This window comes from Anomaloglossus baeobatrachus, chromosome 12 (assembly GCF_048569485.1).
Source record: "Anomaloglossus baeobatrachus isolate aAnoBae1 chromosome 12, aAnoBae1.hap1, whole genome shotgun sequence".
Lineage (NCBI taxonomy): Eukaryota > Metazoa > Chordata > Amphibia > Anura > Aromobatidae > Anomaloglossus > Anomaloglossus baeobatrachus.
In genome coordinates this window covers 81,714,290-81,730,256 of record NC_134364.1, presented here as the reverse complement: position 1 = coordinate 81,730,256, position 15,967 = coordinate 81,714,290, and the positions used below count along the sequence as shown (strand labels likewise).

The 15,967-nt window shown below is 53.1% G+C and overlaps 1 protein-coding gene across 1 annotated transcript in view; it reads right to left on the bottom strand.

Annotated features, from left to right (window-relative positions):
• Nucleotides 1–15,967, bottom strand: part of SCFD1 (sec1 family domain containing 1) — a 165,306-nt gene that overhangs the window by 129,541 nt on the left and 19,798 nt on the right. Inside the window, exon 6 of the mRNA XM_075330962.1 lies at nt 1,510–1,597. Within this exon, the coding sequence (XP_075187077.1) occupies nt 1,510–1,597 (88 nt within the window). The remainder of the gene's footprint in view (nt 1–1,509; nt 1,598–15,967) is intronic.

Below are 15,967 nucleotides of genomic sequence, written 5' to 3'. Positions count from 1 at the left end.
TCAAGATCTGTTTAGATCTTGTGAAAACAAACAAATCAATGGGGGTCTCTCAGCCCACCGAGTTTGAGAAGCGGTGTAAAAGGGGTCCGTCATCTAGGGGGCTGATATCGGATATCTATAGTATAATAAACTCCCCTCAGATTGAACACCTGGAAAAACACTCATATGGATAAACGTGTCTGTCCTTGGAAGAGAGATGTCATCCCCAGGGCTGGTGGCAAATTTGGCAATGGGCGGCTAAATCATCTATATGCAAGCTGTATAAGGAGAGTCAATATAAGATCTTGCTTTTACATAAATTTAACCCTCAGTTCCCAGATGCTATTGGTGCTGTGGTAGGGCAGCCAGGTCTCAATGTCAGTTTTTGGACGTGCTGTGGTGACTGGATTTGGGGATTCAGTAAAATCCTTTAAAGGAACCTGTCAGGTCCCATATGCATTCTAACCTACAAGCAGGGTGCTGGGTGGCCTAGAAACCCCTTCCTACCCATCCCTGTGTTGTAATTGTCATGATCCAGGCCGGCTTTTCTTTGCTGTGGTTACACCTAGCTCTGGCCTGATCATGTCAGCGGTAACTTCCCTTGCCTTGTTCTGGATCCCAGGACACTATATCTTGCCTCTCTACCTATGATTCAGTGTCAGTGATATTTCTGCCTTGCAGCATGTATACTGGCTCTGGTGAGTGTTCCCGATCTGTCCTGCCTCCCTGCTACTGTGTCCTGACTTGTACCCTTCCCTGTTCGTCTGCCTGTCCCAGTCTCTGACTTCCCGGTCCCTGACTTCTCGCTCCTGTCTGTTTGTGTTTCCCTCTGCATACCTGATCTCCCGGCTTCCGACTCGGTTCTGTTTTCTGACTTTGATATTGATCCTCTCTTTGCAGTGACTTGACTTTCCTGGCTAGACCCTGACTGTTTGACTACTCTTTTGCCCCCTGGTCATTCGCCTGTTAACATTGCTGAAGTTACTCTACTGTACTTCAGCTGCCTTTCCGTTACAGTGTTTGTCTCTCCTTCACTACTCTGCTGCCACCTAGTGGGTATTACGCTGTACTGCGTCTTACTAGCCTTTGTTCAGCGTGACCATAATATTGTGTAATATGTATGTATAAAAAAAAACTTTTATTACTTACATGCTTCCTATGTAAATGATCAGATGGTCTAGCCCCCTGGGTGTCGCATCGCCCTGTGGGTGTTTGCATGCTTTCCATGGTATCACGCCCCTGTGGTCTTGATACCATGGCTTACATGAGCGACGTCACAGTCGGCTCCTTGAGATCCCGCGCGTGCGCACTTCCCATTCTCGCAGCCTTGTTATCCAGGTGCTTGCTTGTCAGCTTCAGACGCGCTCTGCGCATGGTTGGAACCGCAGGAGTCTTATGAGCATGCGCAGGGCTCGTCTGACCTATTGGTCCTATTCACTTCAATGTCAATCCCTACTCCCCAAAATAACAGCAGATCAGCTCATAGTAGAGGGCGTAATTGCAGACAACAGATTGAACCTATGTACGTACCCCTATAGGAAACCAGCTCCTTATTCTGGTTGCACAGCACAAACATGTCATCTTCTAATGTAATAAAATTGAGGTACTGATCAAAAACCTAAAAGAACAAAAAAAAAAAAAGGTTTGTACAAATTCTCTACTACAGCCGGCTTCATACAAATTCTATTCTAGCAGTTTAGACACAATATAATAATACGACAGATAAGAGGTCTACATGAGGAAGGGGTTTTGAGTCAGGTCCCCATGCAGGGAGCAAGCTCAGAAAATGAACCCGCACCTAACCTGGCAGATGCCACCTGTTTTACACAGTCGGCATCTGCCTCTAACATCAGGGACCGGAGTACCAATGTGTTATGTTTTTGTCACTTTTTCAATAATACCCAAAAATATCTGCAAGTTTAGTATTGTACTGAGCTGGAAAAACATGTTAGCAGGTCATTTAAAAAAAACAAAAAAAAACAAAAAAAAAAAAACTGTGGCAGAGCAGAGTTTAATTTTTTATAATTTCATGACATTTTAGTATAGTATGTGATAGATCATACGGTGTTGATCAAAACTATTAACTCATCATGCAAAAGAAGGGAATTTTGTTTACTTACCGTAAATTCCTTTTCTTCTAGCTCCTATTGGGAGACCCAGACAATTGGGTGTATAGCTTCTGCCTCCGGAGGCCACACAAAGTATTACACTTTTAAAAAAGTGTAACCCCTCCCCTCTGCCTATACACCCTCCCGTGGATCACGGGCTCCTCAGTTTTGGTGCAAAAGCAGGAAGGAGAAAACTTATAAATTGGTCTAGGGTAAATTCAATCCGAAGGATGTTCGGAGAACTGAAAACCATGAACCAAAAGAACAATTCAACATGAACAACATGTGTACACAAAAGAACAACCAGCCCGAAGGGAACAGGGGCGGGTGCTGGGTCTCCCAATAGGAGCTAGAAGAAAAGGAATTTACGGTAAGTAAACAAAATTCCCTTCTTTGTCGCTCCATTGGGAGACCCAGACAATTGGGACGTCCAAGAGCAGTCCCTGGGTGGGTAAAAGAATACCTCAATAAAAAGAGCCGAAACGGCCCCCTCTTACAGGTGGGCAACCGCCGCCTGAAGGACTCGCCTACCTAGACTGGCGTCTGCCGAAGCATAGGTATGCACTTGATAGTGTTTCGTGAAAGTGTGCAGACTAGACCACGTAGCTGCCTGACACACCTGCTGAGCCGTAGCCCGGTGCCGCAATGCCCAGGACGCACCCACGGCTCTGGTAGAATGGGCTTTCAGCCCTGAAGGAAGCGGAAGCCCAGAAGAACGGTAGGCTTCGAGAATAGGTTCCTTGATCCACCGAGCCAAGGTTGACTTGGAAGCCTGCGAACCCTTACGCTGGCCAGCGACAAGGACAAAGAGCGCATCTGAACGACGCAGGGGCGCCGTGCGAGACACGTAGAGCCGGAGTGCTCTCGCCAGATCCAACGAGTGCAAATCCTTTTCACATTGGCGAATTGGATTAGGGCAAAATGAAGGCAAGGAGATATCCTGATTGAGATGAAAAGGAGATACCACCTTAGGGAGAAATTCCGGGACCGGACGCAGAACCACCTTATCCTGGTGAAACACCAGGAAGGGGGCTTTGCATGACAGCGCTGCAAGCTCAGACACTCTCCGGAGTGATGTAACTGCCACTAGGAAGGCCACCTTCTGCGAAAGACGTGATAGAGAGACATCCCACAGCGGCTCGAAAGGTGGCTTCTGAAGAGCCGTTAGCACCCTGTTAAGATCCCAGGGTTCTAGCGGACGCTTGTAAGGTGGGACTATGTGGCAAACTCCCTGCAGGAACGTGCGGACCTGCGGAAGCCTGGCTAGGCGCTTTTGAAAAAATACGGAGAGCGCCGATACTTGGCCCTTGAGAGAGCCGAGTGACAAACCCTTGTCCATTCCGGATTGAAGGAATGAAAGAAAAGTGGGTAAGGCAAACGGCCATGGAGGAAAGCCGTTATCAGCGCACCAGGATAGGAAGATTTGCCAAGATCTGTAATAGATCTTGGCGGACGTTGGCTTCCTGGCCTGTCTCATGGTGGCAACAACATCTTGAGATAACCCTGAAGACGCTAGGAGCCAGGACTCAATGGCCGCACAGTCAGGTTGAGGGCCACAGAATTCAGATGGAAAAAAGGGCCTTGTGACAGCAAGTCTGGGCGGTCTGGAAGCGCCCACGGTTGACCCACCGTGAGATGCCACAGATCCGGGTACCACGACCGCCTCGGCCAGTCTGGAGCGACGAGAATGGCGCGACGGCAGTCGGACCTGATCTTGCGTAACACTCTGGGCAGCATCGCCAGAGGAGGAAACACATAAGGCAGTCGAAACTGCGACCAATCCTGAACTAACGCGTCCGCCGCCAGAGCTCTGTGATCCTGAGACCGTGCCATGAATGCCGGGACTTTGTTGTTGTGCCGTGACGCCATGAGATCGACATCCGGCGTTCCCCAGCGGCGACAGATCTCTCGAAACACTTCTGAGTGCAGAGACCATTCCCCCGCATCCATGCCCTGACGACTGAGAAAATCTGCTTCCCAGTTTTCTACGCCCGGGATGTGAACTGCGGAGATGGTGGAGCCTGTGGCTTCCACCCACTGCAGAATCCGCCGGACTTCCTGGAAGGCTTGACGACTGCGAGTGCCGCCTTGGTGGTTGATGTAGGCGACGGCAGTGGCGTTGTCCGACTGGATACGGATCTGCCTGCCCTCCAGCCACCGATGAAAAGCCAATAGGGCTAGATACACTGCCCTTATCTCCAGAACATTGATCTGAAGGGAAGACTCTATCGGAGTCCAGGTTCCCTGAGCCCTGTGGTGGAGAAAAACCGCTCCCCACCCTGACAGGCTCGCGTCCGTGGTGACCACAGCCCAGGTTGGGGGTAGGAAGGATTTTCCCTGCGATAGAGAATTGGGAAGGAGCCACCACTGAAGTGACGTCTTGGTTGCAAGGGAAAGAGAGACGTTCCTGTCGAGGGAAGCCGACCTCCTGTCCCATTTGCGGAGAATGTCCCATTGGAGTGGCCGTAGATGGAATTGCGCGAACGGCACTGCCTCCATCGCTGTCACCATTTTCCCCAGGAAGTGCATGAGGCGCCTTAAGGGGTGTGACTGACTCCAAAGAAGTGATTGCACCCCTGCCTGCAGAGAAATCTGTTTGTCCCGCGGTAGCTTGACTACCGCTGACTGTGTATGAAACTCCATCCCTAGGTAAGTCAGTGATTGGGTCGGTGTCAACTTGGATTTCGGGAAGTTGATGATCCACCCGAACTGCTGGAGAGTCGTCAGAGCAACGGTAAGGCTGTGTTGACACGCCACCCGAGAAGGGGCCCTGAGTAGGAGATCGTCTAAGTAGGGAATCACCGAGTGGCCCCGAGAGTGTAGGACCGCCACGACGGATGCCATGACTTTGGTGAACACCCGTGGGGCTGTCGCCAGGCCGAAAGGCAATGCCACGAACTGAAGGTGTTCGTCCCCGATGGCGAAACGCAAGAAGCGTTGATGTTCGGGTGCGATTGGCACGTGGAGATAAGCATCCTTGATGTCGATCGATGCTAGGAAGTCTCCTTGTGACATCGAGGCGATGACCGAGCGGAGGGATTCCATCCGAAACCGTCTGGTTCTCACATGTCTGTTGAGCAGCTTGAGGTCCAGAACGGGACGGAATGATCCGTCCTTTTTTGGCACCACGAACAAGTTGGAGTAAAAGCCGCGACCACGTTCCTGAAGGGGAACGGGGGTCACAACTCCTTCTGTCTTCAGAGCATCCACTGACTGAAAAAGTGCGTCGGCCTGAGCGGGGGGCGGAGAGGTTCTGAAGAAACGAGCCGCAGGACGAGAGCTGAACTCTATCCTGTAACCGTGAGACAGAATGTCTCTCACCCATCGGTCTTGAACATGTGGCCACCAGGCGTCGCCAAAGCGGGAGAGCCTGCCACCGACCGAGGATGCGGCTAGGGGATGCCGAGAGTCATGAGGAGGCTGCCTTGGAGGCAGTGCCTCCTGCGGCCTTTTGGGGGCGTGGCTTGGACCGCCACGCATAGGAGTTCCTCTGGCCTTTCTCCGGCTTGCTGGACGAAGAGGATTGGGGCTTGGCGGAGGGACGAAAGGACCGAAACCTCGATTGTATTTTTCGTTGCTGAGGTCTCTTAGGTTTGGACTGGGGTAAGGAGGAGTCCTTTCCCTTGGATTCCTTAATAATCTCATCCAATCGTTCGCCAAACAAGCGTTCGCCAGAAAATGGCAAACCGGTTAAGAACCTCTTGGAGGCCGAGTCTGCCTTCCATTCGCGCAGCCACATGGCCCTGCGGACTGCCACAGAGTTAGCGGATGCCACAGCTGTACGGCTAGCAGAGTCTAGGACTGCGTTCATGGCGTAGGAAGAAAAAGCTGACGCTTGAGAAGTCAAAGACGCAACTTGCGGAGCAGAATTACGTGTGACAGCATTAATCTCAGCCAGACAAGCTGAGATAGCTTGGAGTGCCCACACGGCTGCAAAGGCCGGGGCAAAAGACGCGCCCGTGGCCTCATATATGGACTTCACCAGGAGCTCTATCTGCCTGTCAGTGGCATCCTTTAGCGATGAGCCATCTGCAACCGATACCACAGATCTAGCCGCCAATCTAGAGACTGGAGGATCCACCTTGGGACATTGAGCCCAACCCTTAACGACTTCAGAGGGGAAGGGGTAACGCGTGTCAGTGAGACGCTTAGTAAAGCGCTTGTCCGGAACCGCTCTGGGCTTCTGGACAGCGTCTCTGAAGTTAGAGTGATCGAAAAACGCACTACGTGTACGTTTGGGGAACCGAAACTGGTGATTCTCCTGCTGAGACGCCGACTCCTCTATAGGAGGAGGCGGGGGAGAGAGATCCAACACCTGGTTGATGGACGAGATAAGATCATTCACTAAGGCGTCCCCTTCAGGTGTATCAAGGTTAAGGGCGACGTCAGGGTCAGAGCCCTGAGCTGCGACGTCCGCCTCGTCCTCCAGAGAGTCCTCAAGCTGGGAACCCGAGCAGCTTGAAGAAGTCGGGGAAGATTCCCAGCGAGCCCGCTTAGCCGGTCTAGGACTGTGGTCCGGGCCGGAGTCCTCCACGTGGGACCTAGGGCCCAACCTGGGAGCGCGCTGCGGCGCGGACCGAGAGGGGCCTGGAGGCGACGATCCAACAGGGGCCGGGGCCTGTGTAAGGACCGGTCTGGACTGCAAAGCTTCTAGCAGCTTAGAAGACCATTTGTCCATAGACTGAGCCATGGATTGTGAAAGTGACTCAGAGAGTTTCTCAGCAAAAACGGCAAACTCTGTCCCTGCCGCCTGGACAGTGGGAGCAGGGGGGTCTACCTGAGCCGAGGGGCCCACTAGTGACCGAGGCTCCGGCTGAGGAAGCAAAACAGGGGTTGAGCATTGCTCACAGTGAGGGTAGGTGGAACCCGCAGGTAACATAGCCCCACAAGAGGTACAGGCCGCGAAAAAACCCTGTGCCTTAGCAGCTTTGCTCCTTGTGGACGACATGCTGTTGTCTCCTAGGAGAATGATCACTGAGGGTATATGGGCAAAAAAAGGGTATACAGCCCGACCGAACAGAAATATATATATATATAAATATGTATCTATTCCGGCACCCTAGGGGGGACCAGCACCGGGTGACCGGTGTGGCTTACCGACCGCTAACAAGCGGCGTGTGTGTGTCCTCCAGATTCCCTGCCTTAGGTCCCCCGGAGCTGCAGAGCTGTTCCTGAGAATCCTCCACCGGCAGAATGCCCAAAAAATGGCTGCCGGAGCTCTCAGGGGAGGAGTGGAGCCGTGGGCGGCGCCAGGAAAGTGCGGGAATCTGGGGTCCCCACAGTGATCAGGAAACATGCAGGATGCTCCAGCCCTCACATCCGACGTCAGGTCGGCAGTCCCGCCCTTACCCCTGACAGGCAGGCCCGGGGGCGGGATTTTTGCGACTAGGCCGCGATGAAGCCGGGGACTAAATTTGAGACCGCGCCCGACAAGCAGGTACGGTCGGCGCGGAAGTCCGCCGGCCTTCTTAATTCAGCAGCTGCCGCAGCGTCCGGGAAGAAGGTGCGCTCCCTGCACAGTCCCCAATGGGGACACAGAGTACCTTAGAGTTGCAGGGCCCGGTCCCTGCAGTTGAATAGACTCCGGTCCGGCAGATTCCCACAGGGGCTGCGGAGGGAGCACGGTCCCAGTAAATGGATGACCGCTCAGGATCCCACTTCTCCAAGAGCCGCTAAGGGATGGTGAAGGAGACGGCATGAGGCTCCGGCCTTTGTACCCGCAATGGGTACCTCAACCTTAACAGCACCGCCGACGTAGTGGGGTGAGAAGGGAACATGCCGGGGACCCCATCGGGGTCCTCTTTTCTTCCAACCGACATAACTAACATGAGAATGCATGAGTGGATGTGTGCCTCCTTCCACACAAAGCATAAAACTGAGGAGCCCGTGATCCACGGGAGGGTGTATAGGCAGAGGGGAGGGGTTACACTTTTTAAAGTGTAATACTTTGTGTGGCCTCCGGAGGCAGAAGCTATACACCCAATTGTCTGGGTCTCCCAATGGAGCGACAAAGAAAAAACAGCTAATATATAGCTATGTTATAAGAAAAAAAGTTTTCTTTGTCGCTCCATTGGGAGACCCAGACAATTGGGTGTATAGCTACTGCCTCCGGAGGCCACACAAAGTATTACACTTTAAAAAGTGTAACCCCTCCCCTCTGCCTATACACCCTCCCGTGCATCACGGGCCCATCAGTTTTTATGCTTTGTGTTGAAGGAGGCACACATTCACGCAAGCTCCACATTTTAGTCAGCAGCAGCTGCTGATTTTATCGGATGGAAGAAAAGAGGGCCCCCACAGGGCCCCCGGCATGCTCCCTTCTCACCCCACTATTGTCGACGGTGCTGTTGAGGTTGAGGTACCCATTGCGGGTACAAAGGCTGGAGCCACATGCCGTTTTCCTTCCCCATCCCTTAGAGGCTCTGGGAGAAGTGGGATCCTAACCGATCACCATGCACTGGGACCGGGCTCCCTCCGCAGCCCCTGGGGGAATCTGACGGACAGGAGACCGGGTATCATCAGGGACAGGCCCTGCTTCTAAGAGGTACTCTGTGTCCCCTTGGGGACGGCGCATGGAGCGCCTGTGTAACAGACGCTGCCGCGGCTGCTGTGTTTTTGTGACGCCGGGACTACCGCGCCGACCGCGCCTGTTTGCCGGCCGCGTTATTAAATTTAGTCCCCGGCTTCTGCGGCCTAGTACCATATACTCCTGCCCCCGGGCCTGCCAGTCAGGGGTAAGGGCGGGACGCTCGACTGGACGTCGGCAGTGAGGGCTGGAGCATACTTAGGTATCCTCCTCCCCCCTCACTGAGCACTGTGGGGCACCAGATTCCCGCACTTTATTAGTCACGCCCACGGCTCCCTCCTCCCCTGAGAACACTGGCAGCCATTTTTATAATCACTTCTGCCGGTGGAGGACTTCAGAACGAGCTCTGCAGATCTGGGAGGCCCAGGCAGGGAATCTGGTGGACACACAACCGCTTTGGGCGGTCGGTAAGCCGCACCGGTTACTAGGTGCTGGCCCCCTTGGGTGCCGAAGTGTGTATATATATATATATATATAAAATATATATATATATATATATATATATATATATATATATATATATATATATATATATATATATATATATATATATAGTATACATTTTCTCTGTTCGGCCGCATTATTTGCTTTTGGCTATATACCCTCACTGATTACTCTAAGAGGAGACAACAGCATGTCGTCCGCAAAGAGCAAGGGTGCCAAGGCACAGGCTTATTTTGCAACCTGTACCTCTTGTGCGGCTATGTTACCTGCAGGTTCCACCTACCCTCATTGTGTGCAATGCTCGGCCCCTGTGGCACTCACTCAGCCGGAGCCTCAGGCACTGGTGGGACCCTCGGCTCAGGTAGAACCACCGGCTTCCACTGTCCAGGTGGCAGGGACAGAGTTTGCAGTTTTGGCTGAGAAACTCTCTGAGTCACTCTCACAATCCATGGCTCAGTCTATGGACAGATGGTCTGCTAAGATACTAGAAGCCTTGCAGTCCAGACTGGTAACACAGGCCCAGGGCACTGTGAGTTCATCGCCCCCAGGCCCCCCTCGGTCGGCGCAGCAAAGTGCTCCTGGGGTGACACCTAGGTCCCACGGTGAGGACTCCGACACGGACCGCAGTCCAAGACCGGCTAAGCGGGCTCACTGGGAACCTTCCCCGACTTCATCACGCTGCTCAGGGTCTCAGCATGAGGACTCTCTGGAGGATGAAGCGGAGGTCGCAGCTCAGGGCTCTGACCCTGACGTTGCTCTCAATCTTGATACACCTGAAGGGGACGCCATAGTAAATGACCTTATAGCGTCCATCAACCAGGTGCTAGATCTTTCTCCCCCAACTCCACCTATAGAGGAGTCGGCTTCGCAGCAGGAGAAACACCAGTTTAGGTTTCCCAAACGTACACGGAGTGCGTTTTTCGATCACTCTAACTTCAGAGATGCTGTCCAGAAGCACAGAGCATTTCCGGACAAGCGCTTTACTAAGCGCCTTAATGACACACGTTACCCCTTCCCCCCTGACGTAGTTAAGGGTTGGGCTCAGTGTCCCAAAGTGGATCCTCCAGTCTCTAGACTGGCGGCTAGATCCGTAGTAGCAGTGGCAGATGGTTCATCGCTCAAGGATGCCACTGACAGGCAAATAGAGCTCCTGATGAAATCCATCTATGAAGCCATAGGCGCGTCTTTTGCTCCGGCCTTTGCAGCCGTGTGGGCACTCCAAGCTATCTCAGCTTGTCTGTCTGAGATTAATGCGGTCACACGTACCTCTGCTCCGCAAGTTGTGTCTTTGACTTCTCAGGCGTCGGCCTTCTCGTCCTACGCCATGAACGCCGTCCTGGACTCTGCGAGCCGTACAGCGGTAGCGTCCGCCAATTCGGTGGCAGTCCGCAGGGCTATGTGGCTACGCGAATGGAAGGCAGACTCTGCTTCCAAGAAGTTCTTAACCGGTTTGCCATTTTCTGGCGACCGTTTGTTTGGCGAGCAATTGGATGAAATTATTAAACAATCCAAGGAAAAGGACTCGTCCTTACCCCAGTCCAAACCAAACAGACCTCAGCAACGAAAAATACAATCGAGGTTTCGGTCCTTTCGGCCCTCAGCCAAGTCCCGTTCCTCCACGTCCAACAGGTCAGAGAAGGGCCAGAAGAACTCTTCTGCATGGCGGTCTAAGTCACGTCCTACAAAGACCGCCGGAGGAACCGCCTCCAAGGCGGTCTCCTCATGACTTTCGGCATCACCAAACCGCATCCTCGGTCGGTGGCAGGCCCTCCCGCTTTTGCGACGCCTGAGGGCCACATGTCCAAGACCGATGGGTGAGAGACATGCCGTTTCACGGTTACAGGATAGAGCTCAGTCCTCGTCCTCCGACTCGTTTCTTCAGAACATCTCCGCCCCCCGAGCGAGCCGATGCATTTTTTCAGGCGGTGAACACTCTGAAGGCAGAAGGAGTTGTGATCCCCGTTCCCCTTCAAGAACGTGGTCGCGGTTTTTACTCCAACTTGTTCGGGGTGCCAGAAAAGGACGGATCATTCCGTCCCGTTCTGGACCTCAAACTGCTCAACAGACACGCCAGAACCAGACGGTTCCGGATGGAATCTCTCCGCTCTATCATCGTCTCGATGTCCCAAGGAGACTTCATAGCATCAATCGACATCAGGGATGCTTATCTCCATGTGCTGATTGCACCAGAGCATCAACGCTTCATGCGTTTCGCCATCTGGGACGAACACCTTCAGTTCGTGGCACTGCCTTTCGGCCTGGCGACAGCCCCACGGGTCTTCACCAAGGTCACGGCATCAGTGGTGGCGGTCCTACACTCTCAGGGCCACTCGGTAATCCCGTACTTAGACGATCTCCTAGTCAAGGCACCCTCCCGGGTGGCATGTCAACACAGCCTGACCATTGCTCTGGAGACTCTCCAGAGGTTCGGGTGGATCATCAATTTCCCAAAGTCAAAATTGACACCGACCCAATCACTGACTTACCTCGGGATGCAGTTTCATACTCTCTCAGCGATAGTGAAGCTTCCGCTGGACAAACAGCGTTCGCTGCAGACAGGGGTGCACTCTCTCATTCGGGCCCAGTCACACCCCTTGAGGCGTCTCATGCACTTCCTAGGGAAGATGGTGGCAGTTCCCTTTGCACAGTTTCATCTGCGTCCACTTCAATGGGACATTCTCCGCAAATGGGACAGGAGGTCGACGTCCCTAGACAGGAACGTCTCTCTTTCACTGACAGCCAAAACCTCTATTCAGTGGTGGCTTCTTCCCACTTCTTTGTCGAAGGGAAAATCCGTCCTGTTACCATCCTGGGCGGTGGTCACGACGGACGCGAGTCTGTCAGGGTGGGGAGCGGTCTTCCCCCACCACAGGGCTCAGACAACCTGGACTCCGACAGAGTCCTCCCTTCAGATCAATGTTCTGGAGATAAGGGCAGTGTATCTAGCCCTAAAGGCGTTCCAGAAGTGGCTGGAGGGCAGGCAGATCCGAATACAGTCGGACAACGCCACGGCGGTCGCATACATCAACCACCAGCACAGAGCGCTGGCGGCGGACGCATTAGTTCAGGACTGGTCGCAGTTTCGACTGCCTTATGTATTCCTCCTCTGGCACTGCGGCCCAGAGTGTTACGCAAGATCAGGTCCGTCTGCCGCCGCGCCATCCTCGTCGCTCCGGACTGGCCGAGCAGGTCGTGGTACCCGGATCTGGGGCACCTCACGGTGGGTCAACCGTGGGCACTCCCAGACCGACCAGACTTGCTGTCTCAAGGGCCATTTTTCCATCTGAATTCTGCGGCCCTCAACCTGACTGTGCGGCCATTGAGTCCTGGCTCTTAGCGTCCTCAGGGTTATCTCTATCACACCTTTCGCAGAAGGTGGCTTTCCTTGTGGCAGTCACATCACTTCGGAGAGTGTCTGAGCTAGCAGCACTGTCATGCAAAGCCCCCTTCCTGGTGTTTCACCAGGATAAGGGGGTTCTGCGTCCGGTCCCGGAATTTCTACCTAAGGTGGTATCCCCTTTTCATCTCAATCAGGATATCTCCTTACCTTCTTTTGGCCCTCATCCAGTTCACCAATGTGAAAAGGATTTGCACTTGTTAGATCTCGTGAGAGCACTCCGGCTCTACATTTCGCGCACGGCGCCCCTGCGCCGTTCTGATGCGCCCTTTGTCCTTGTCGCTGGCCAGCGTAAGGGGTCGCAGGCTTCCAAGTCAACCTTGGCTCGGTGGATCAAGGAACTGATTCTTGAAGCCTACCGTTCTTCTGGGCTTCCGATTCCTTTAGGGCTGAAAGCCCATTCTACCAGAGCCGTAGGTGCATCCTGGGCATTGCGGCACCAGGCTACGGCTCAGCAGGTGTGTCAGGCGGCTACCTGGTCGAGTCTGCACATTTTCACGAAACACTATCAGGTGCATGCCGATGATTCGGCAGACGCCAGCCTAGGTAGGCGACTCCTTCAGGCGGCAGTTGCCCACCTGTAAGAGGGGGCCGTTTTTCGGCTCTTTTTACCGAGGTATTCTTTTACCCACCCAGGGATTGCTTTTGGACATCCCAATTGTCTGGGTCTCCCAATGGAGCGACAAAGAAGAAGGGAATTTTGTTTACTTACCGTAAATTCCTTTTCTTCTAGCTCCTATTGGGAGACCCAGCACCCGCCCCTGTTCCCTTCGGGCTGTTGTTCTTTTGTGTATACATGTTGTTCATGTTGAATTGTTCTTTTGGTTCATGGTTTCAGTTCTCCGAACATCCTTCGGATTGAATTTACCTTAGACCAATTTATAAGTTTCCTCCTTCCTGCTTTGGCACCAAAACTGATGGGCCCGTGATGCACGGGAGGGTGTATAGGCAGAGGGGAGGGGTTACACTTTTTAAAGTGTAATACTTTGTGTGGCCTCCGGAGGCAGTAGCTATACACCCAATTGTCTGGGTCTCCCAATAGGAGCTAGAAGAAAAGGAATTTACGGTAAGTAAACAAAATTCCCTTCATTGATCTTGAAAAGAGAGGAAAAAGTGGAAAAGAGGGATTTTTGTGTACTCACCGTAAAATTGCTTTCTTTGAGTCTTCATTGGGGGACACAGGACCGCGGAAAATTGGGCGGCTGACTTCCTCAGCAGGGAAGGTCTTGCCTCCAGCGAATGGTCTATCAACAGGGAAGTCTTCAATCAAATCTGCCTCCGATGGGGGACCCTGGATGTGGATCTGATGGCCTCCCGGTTGAACCATCAGGTTCCACAGTTCGTCTCTGACTATCGCGACCAGCGGGCAATAGGAGTCGACGCCCTGACCCTTTCGTGGAGCCAATTCAGACTCCCATTCATCTTCCCCCCTCTCACCCTCCGATCCCCAGGGTCCTCAAGAAAATCAAGTGGGAAGGGGTCCCGGTCCTCATGGCCCAGGCGGGCGTGGTTCGCACAGCTCGCTCAGCTCATCGCAGATACTCCCTGGTGTCTCCCAGACCGCCCAGATCTTCTGTCACACGGCCCTCTCTTCCACCAGAACACAGGGGTTGTAAATTTGACGGCCTGGCTATTGAATCCTGGGTCCTAGCCCAGGCGGGCATCTCTCCCAAGAGTGTTTCAGACCATGATCAGGGCCCGAAAACCGTCTTCGTCAAAGATCTATTACCATACGTGGAAATCCTTCATCCAGTGGTGCGAGGACAACAGCAACTCATCTCCTCTCTCCTGGTCCATCCCAACAATATTGTCCTTTTTACAGTCAGGGTTGGACACGGGTGTCTCTCTAAGAACTCTGAAAGGCCAGGTATCGGCCCTCTCTATTCTTTTTCAAAAGCCTCTTGCTACTCACGCACAGATCAAGACCTTCATTCAGGGGGTGGCGCACCTGGCGATCCATACCAGGATCCCCTTGAGCCATGGGATCTTAATCTGGTGTTAGGTTCACTCCAAGAGTCTCCCTTCAAGCCCTTGAAAAAGGCCTCTCTATTGCATCTTTCCTGGAAGATGGTCTTTCGGCTGGCCATGACATCCATCAGGAGAGTGTCAGAGCTGGCTGCTCTCTCCTGTCGGTCACCATTTCTAGTTTTCCACCAGGACAAGGTGGTGTTACGGCCGGCTCCCTCCTTTTTACCTAAGGTGGTGTCGCCCTTTCATCTGAATGAAGAGATTGTGCTCCCTTCCCTCTGCTCAGGCCCCTCACACAGCCTAGAGAAGTCGTTACACACTATGGACCTGGTTTGTGCTCTCAGAACGTATGTGTCAAGAAAAGCGTCTTTTCGCAAATCGGACGCGCTTTTCGTTCTTCCTCTAGGTCCAAAAAGAGGAATGACTGCTTCCAAGGCCACGATTGCAAGATGGATCCGATCGACCATATCTCAGGCCTACAGGATCAGGAACAGGTCACCTCCGCGGGGAGTGAAGGCACATTTCACCCGTGCGGTGGGAGCGTCTTGGGCGGTCAGGCATCGGCCACACAGGTCTGCAGGGACGCCATGTGGTCTAGCCTGCATACTTTTGCAAGGTTTTACCAGGTACACACCCAGGCTTCGGCGGACGCCAGACTAGGGAGAAAGGTTTTGCAGGCGGCAGTCGCACACCTCTAGGGGTGATGCGCTTTTTCATGCATTAGACACTCTCGCAAAGGGAGCTGTCTATTCGTACAATGTTAGTGATTCCCACCCAGGGACTGCTTTTGGACTTCCCACGGTCCGGTGTCCCCCAATGAAATGAAAGAGAAAATGGAAATTGCCGGTGGCGGGAAGCCTTACCATGACTTCTTTTACAATCTTAGATCAGCATTCAATTTATGACTGGTACACATCAGTGAGATGAAACTACGTCCCATGAAGTTTCTGCTAAAAACTTAAAGTAAACCATGGGAGAGATGGCCGTCCCGTCATTCTGCATCTCGTTAGACAAGTGTGAATATAGCCAGGATCAGACTGGCCACCGGAGGAATCTCCTGTAATACGAGCTCTGGATTCAGTTACCTGCTTTGCACTCCGGAGCTGTCACCTGAGCTCCGGAGTGCAGCCTAGTGATTGGTTCTCCGGCGATTGCGGTTCAGTTCATGACAGCTGCAGACATCCCGGTCTGATCTCCGGTGCTCTCACCTGAACTCCGGATTGCAGCCCAGCCTGTCCACAGCTGTTACGAACTGAACCGCAATTGCCGGGGAATCAATCACTCGGCACTCGCGGTGCAGTCTAGGCTGCACTCCGGAGCTCAGGTGAGAGCTCCGGAGTGCAAAGCAGGTAACTGAATCCAGGCCTGGCATTACTGGAGATTCCTCCGATAGCCAGTCCGACACTGAACGTAGCTATATGGTGATACCCTCAAGAAGAAACTCAAGTAAAACCAAGTCATCTATATCAACAAGCTGCTATTCGT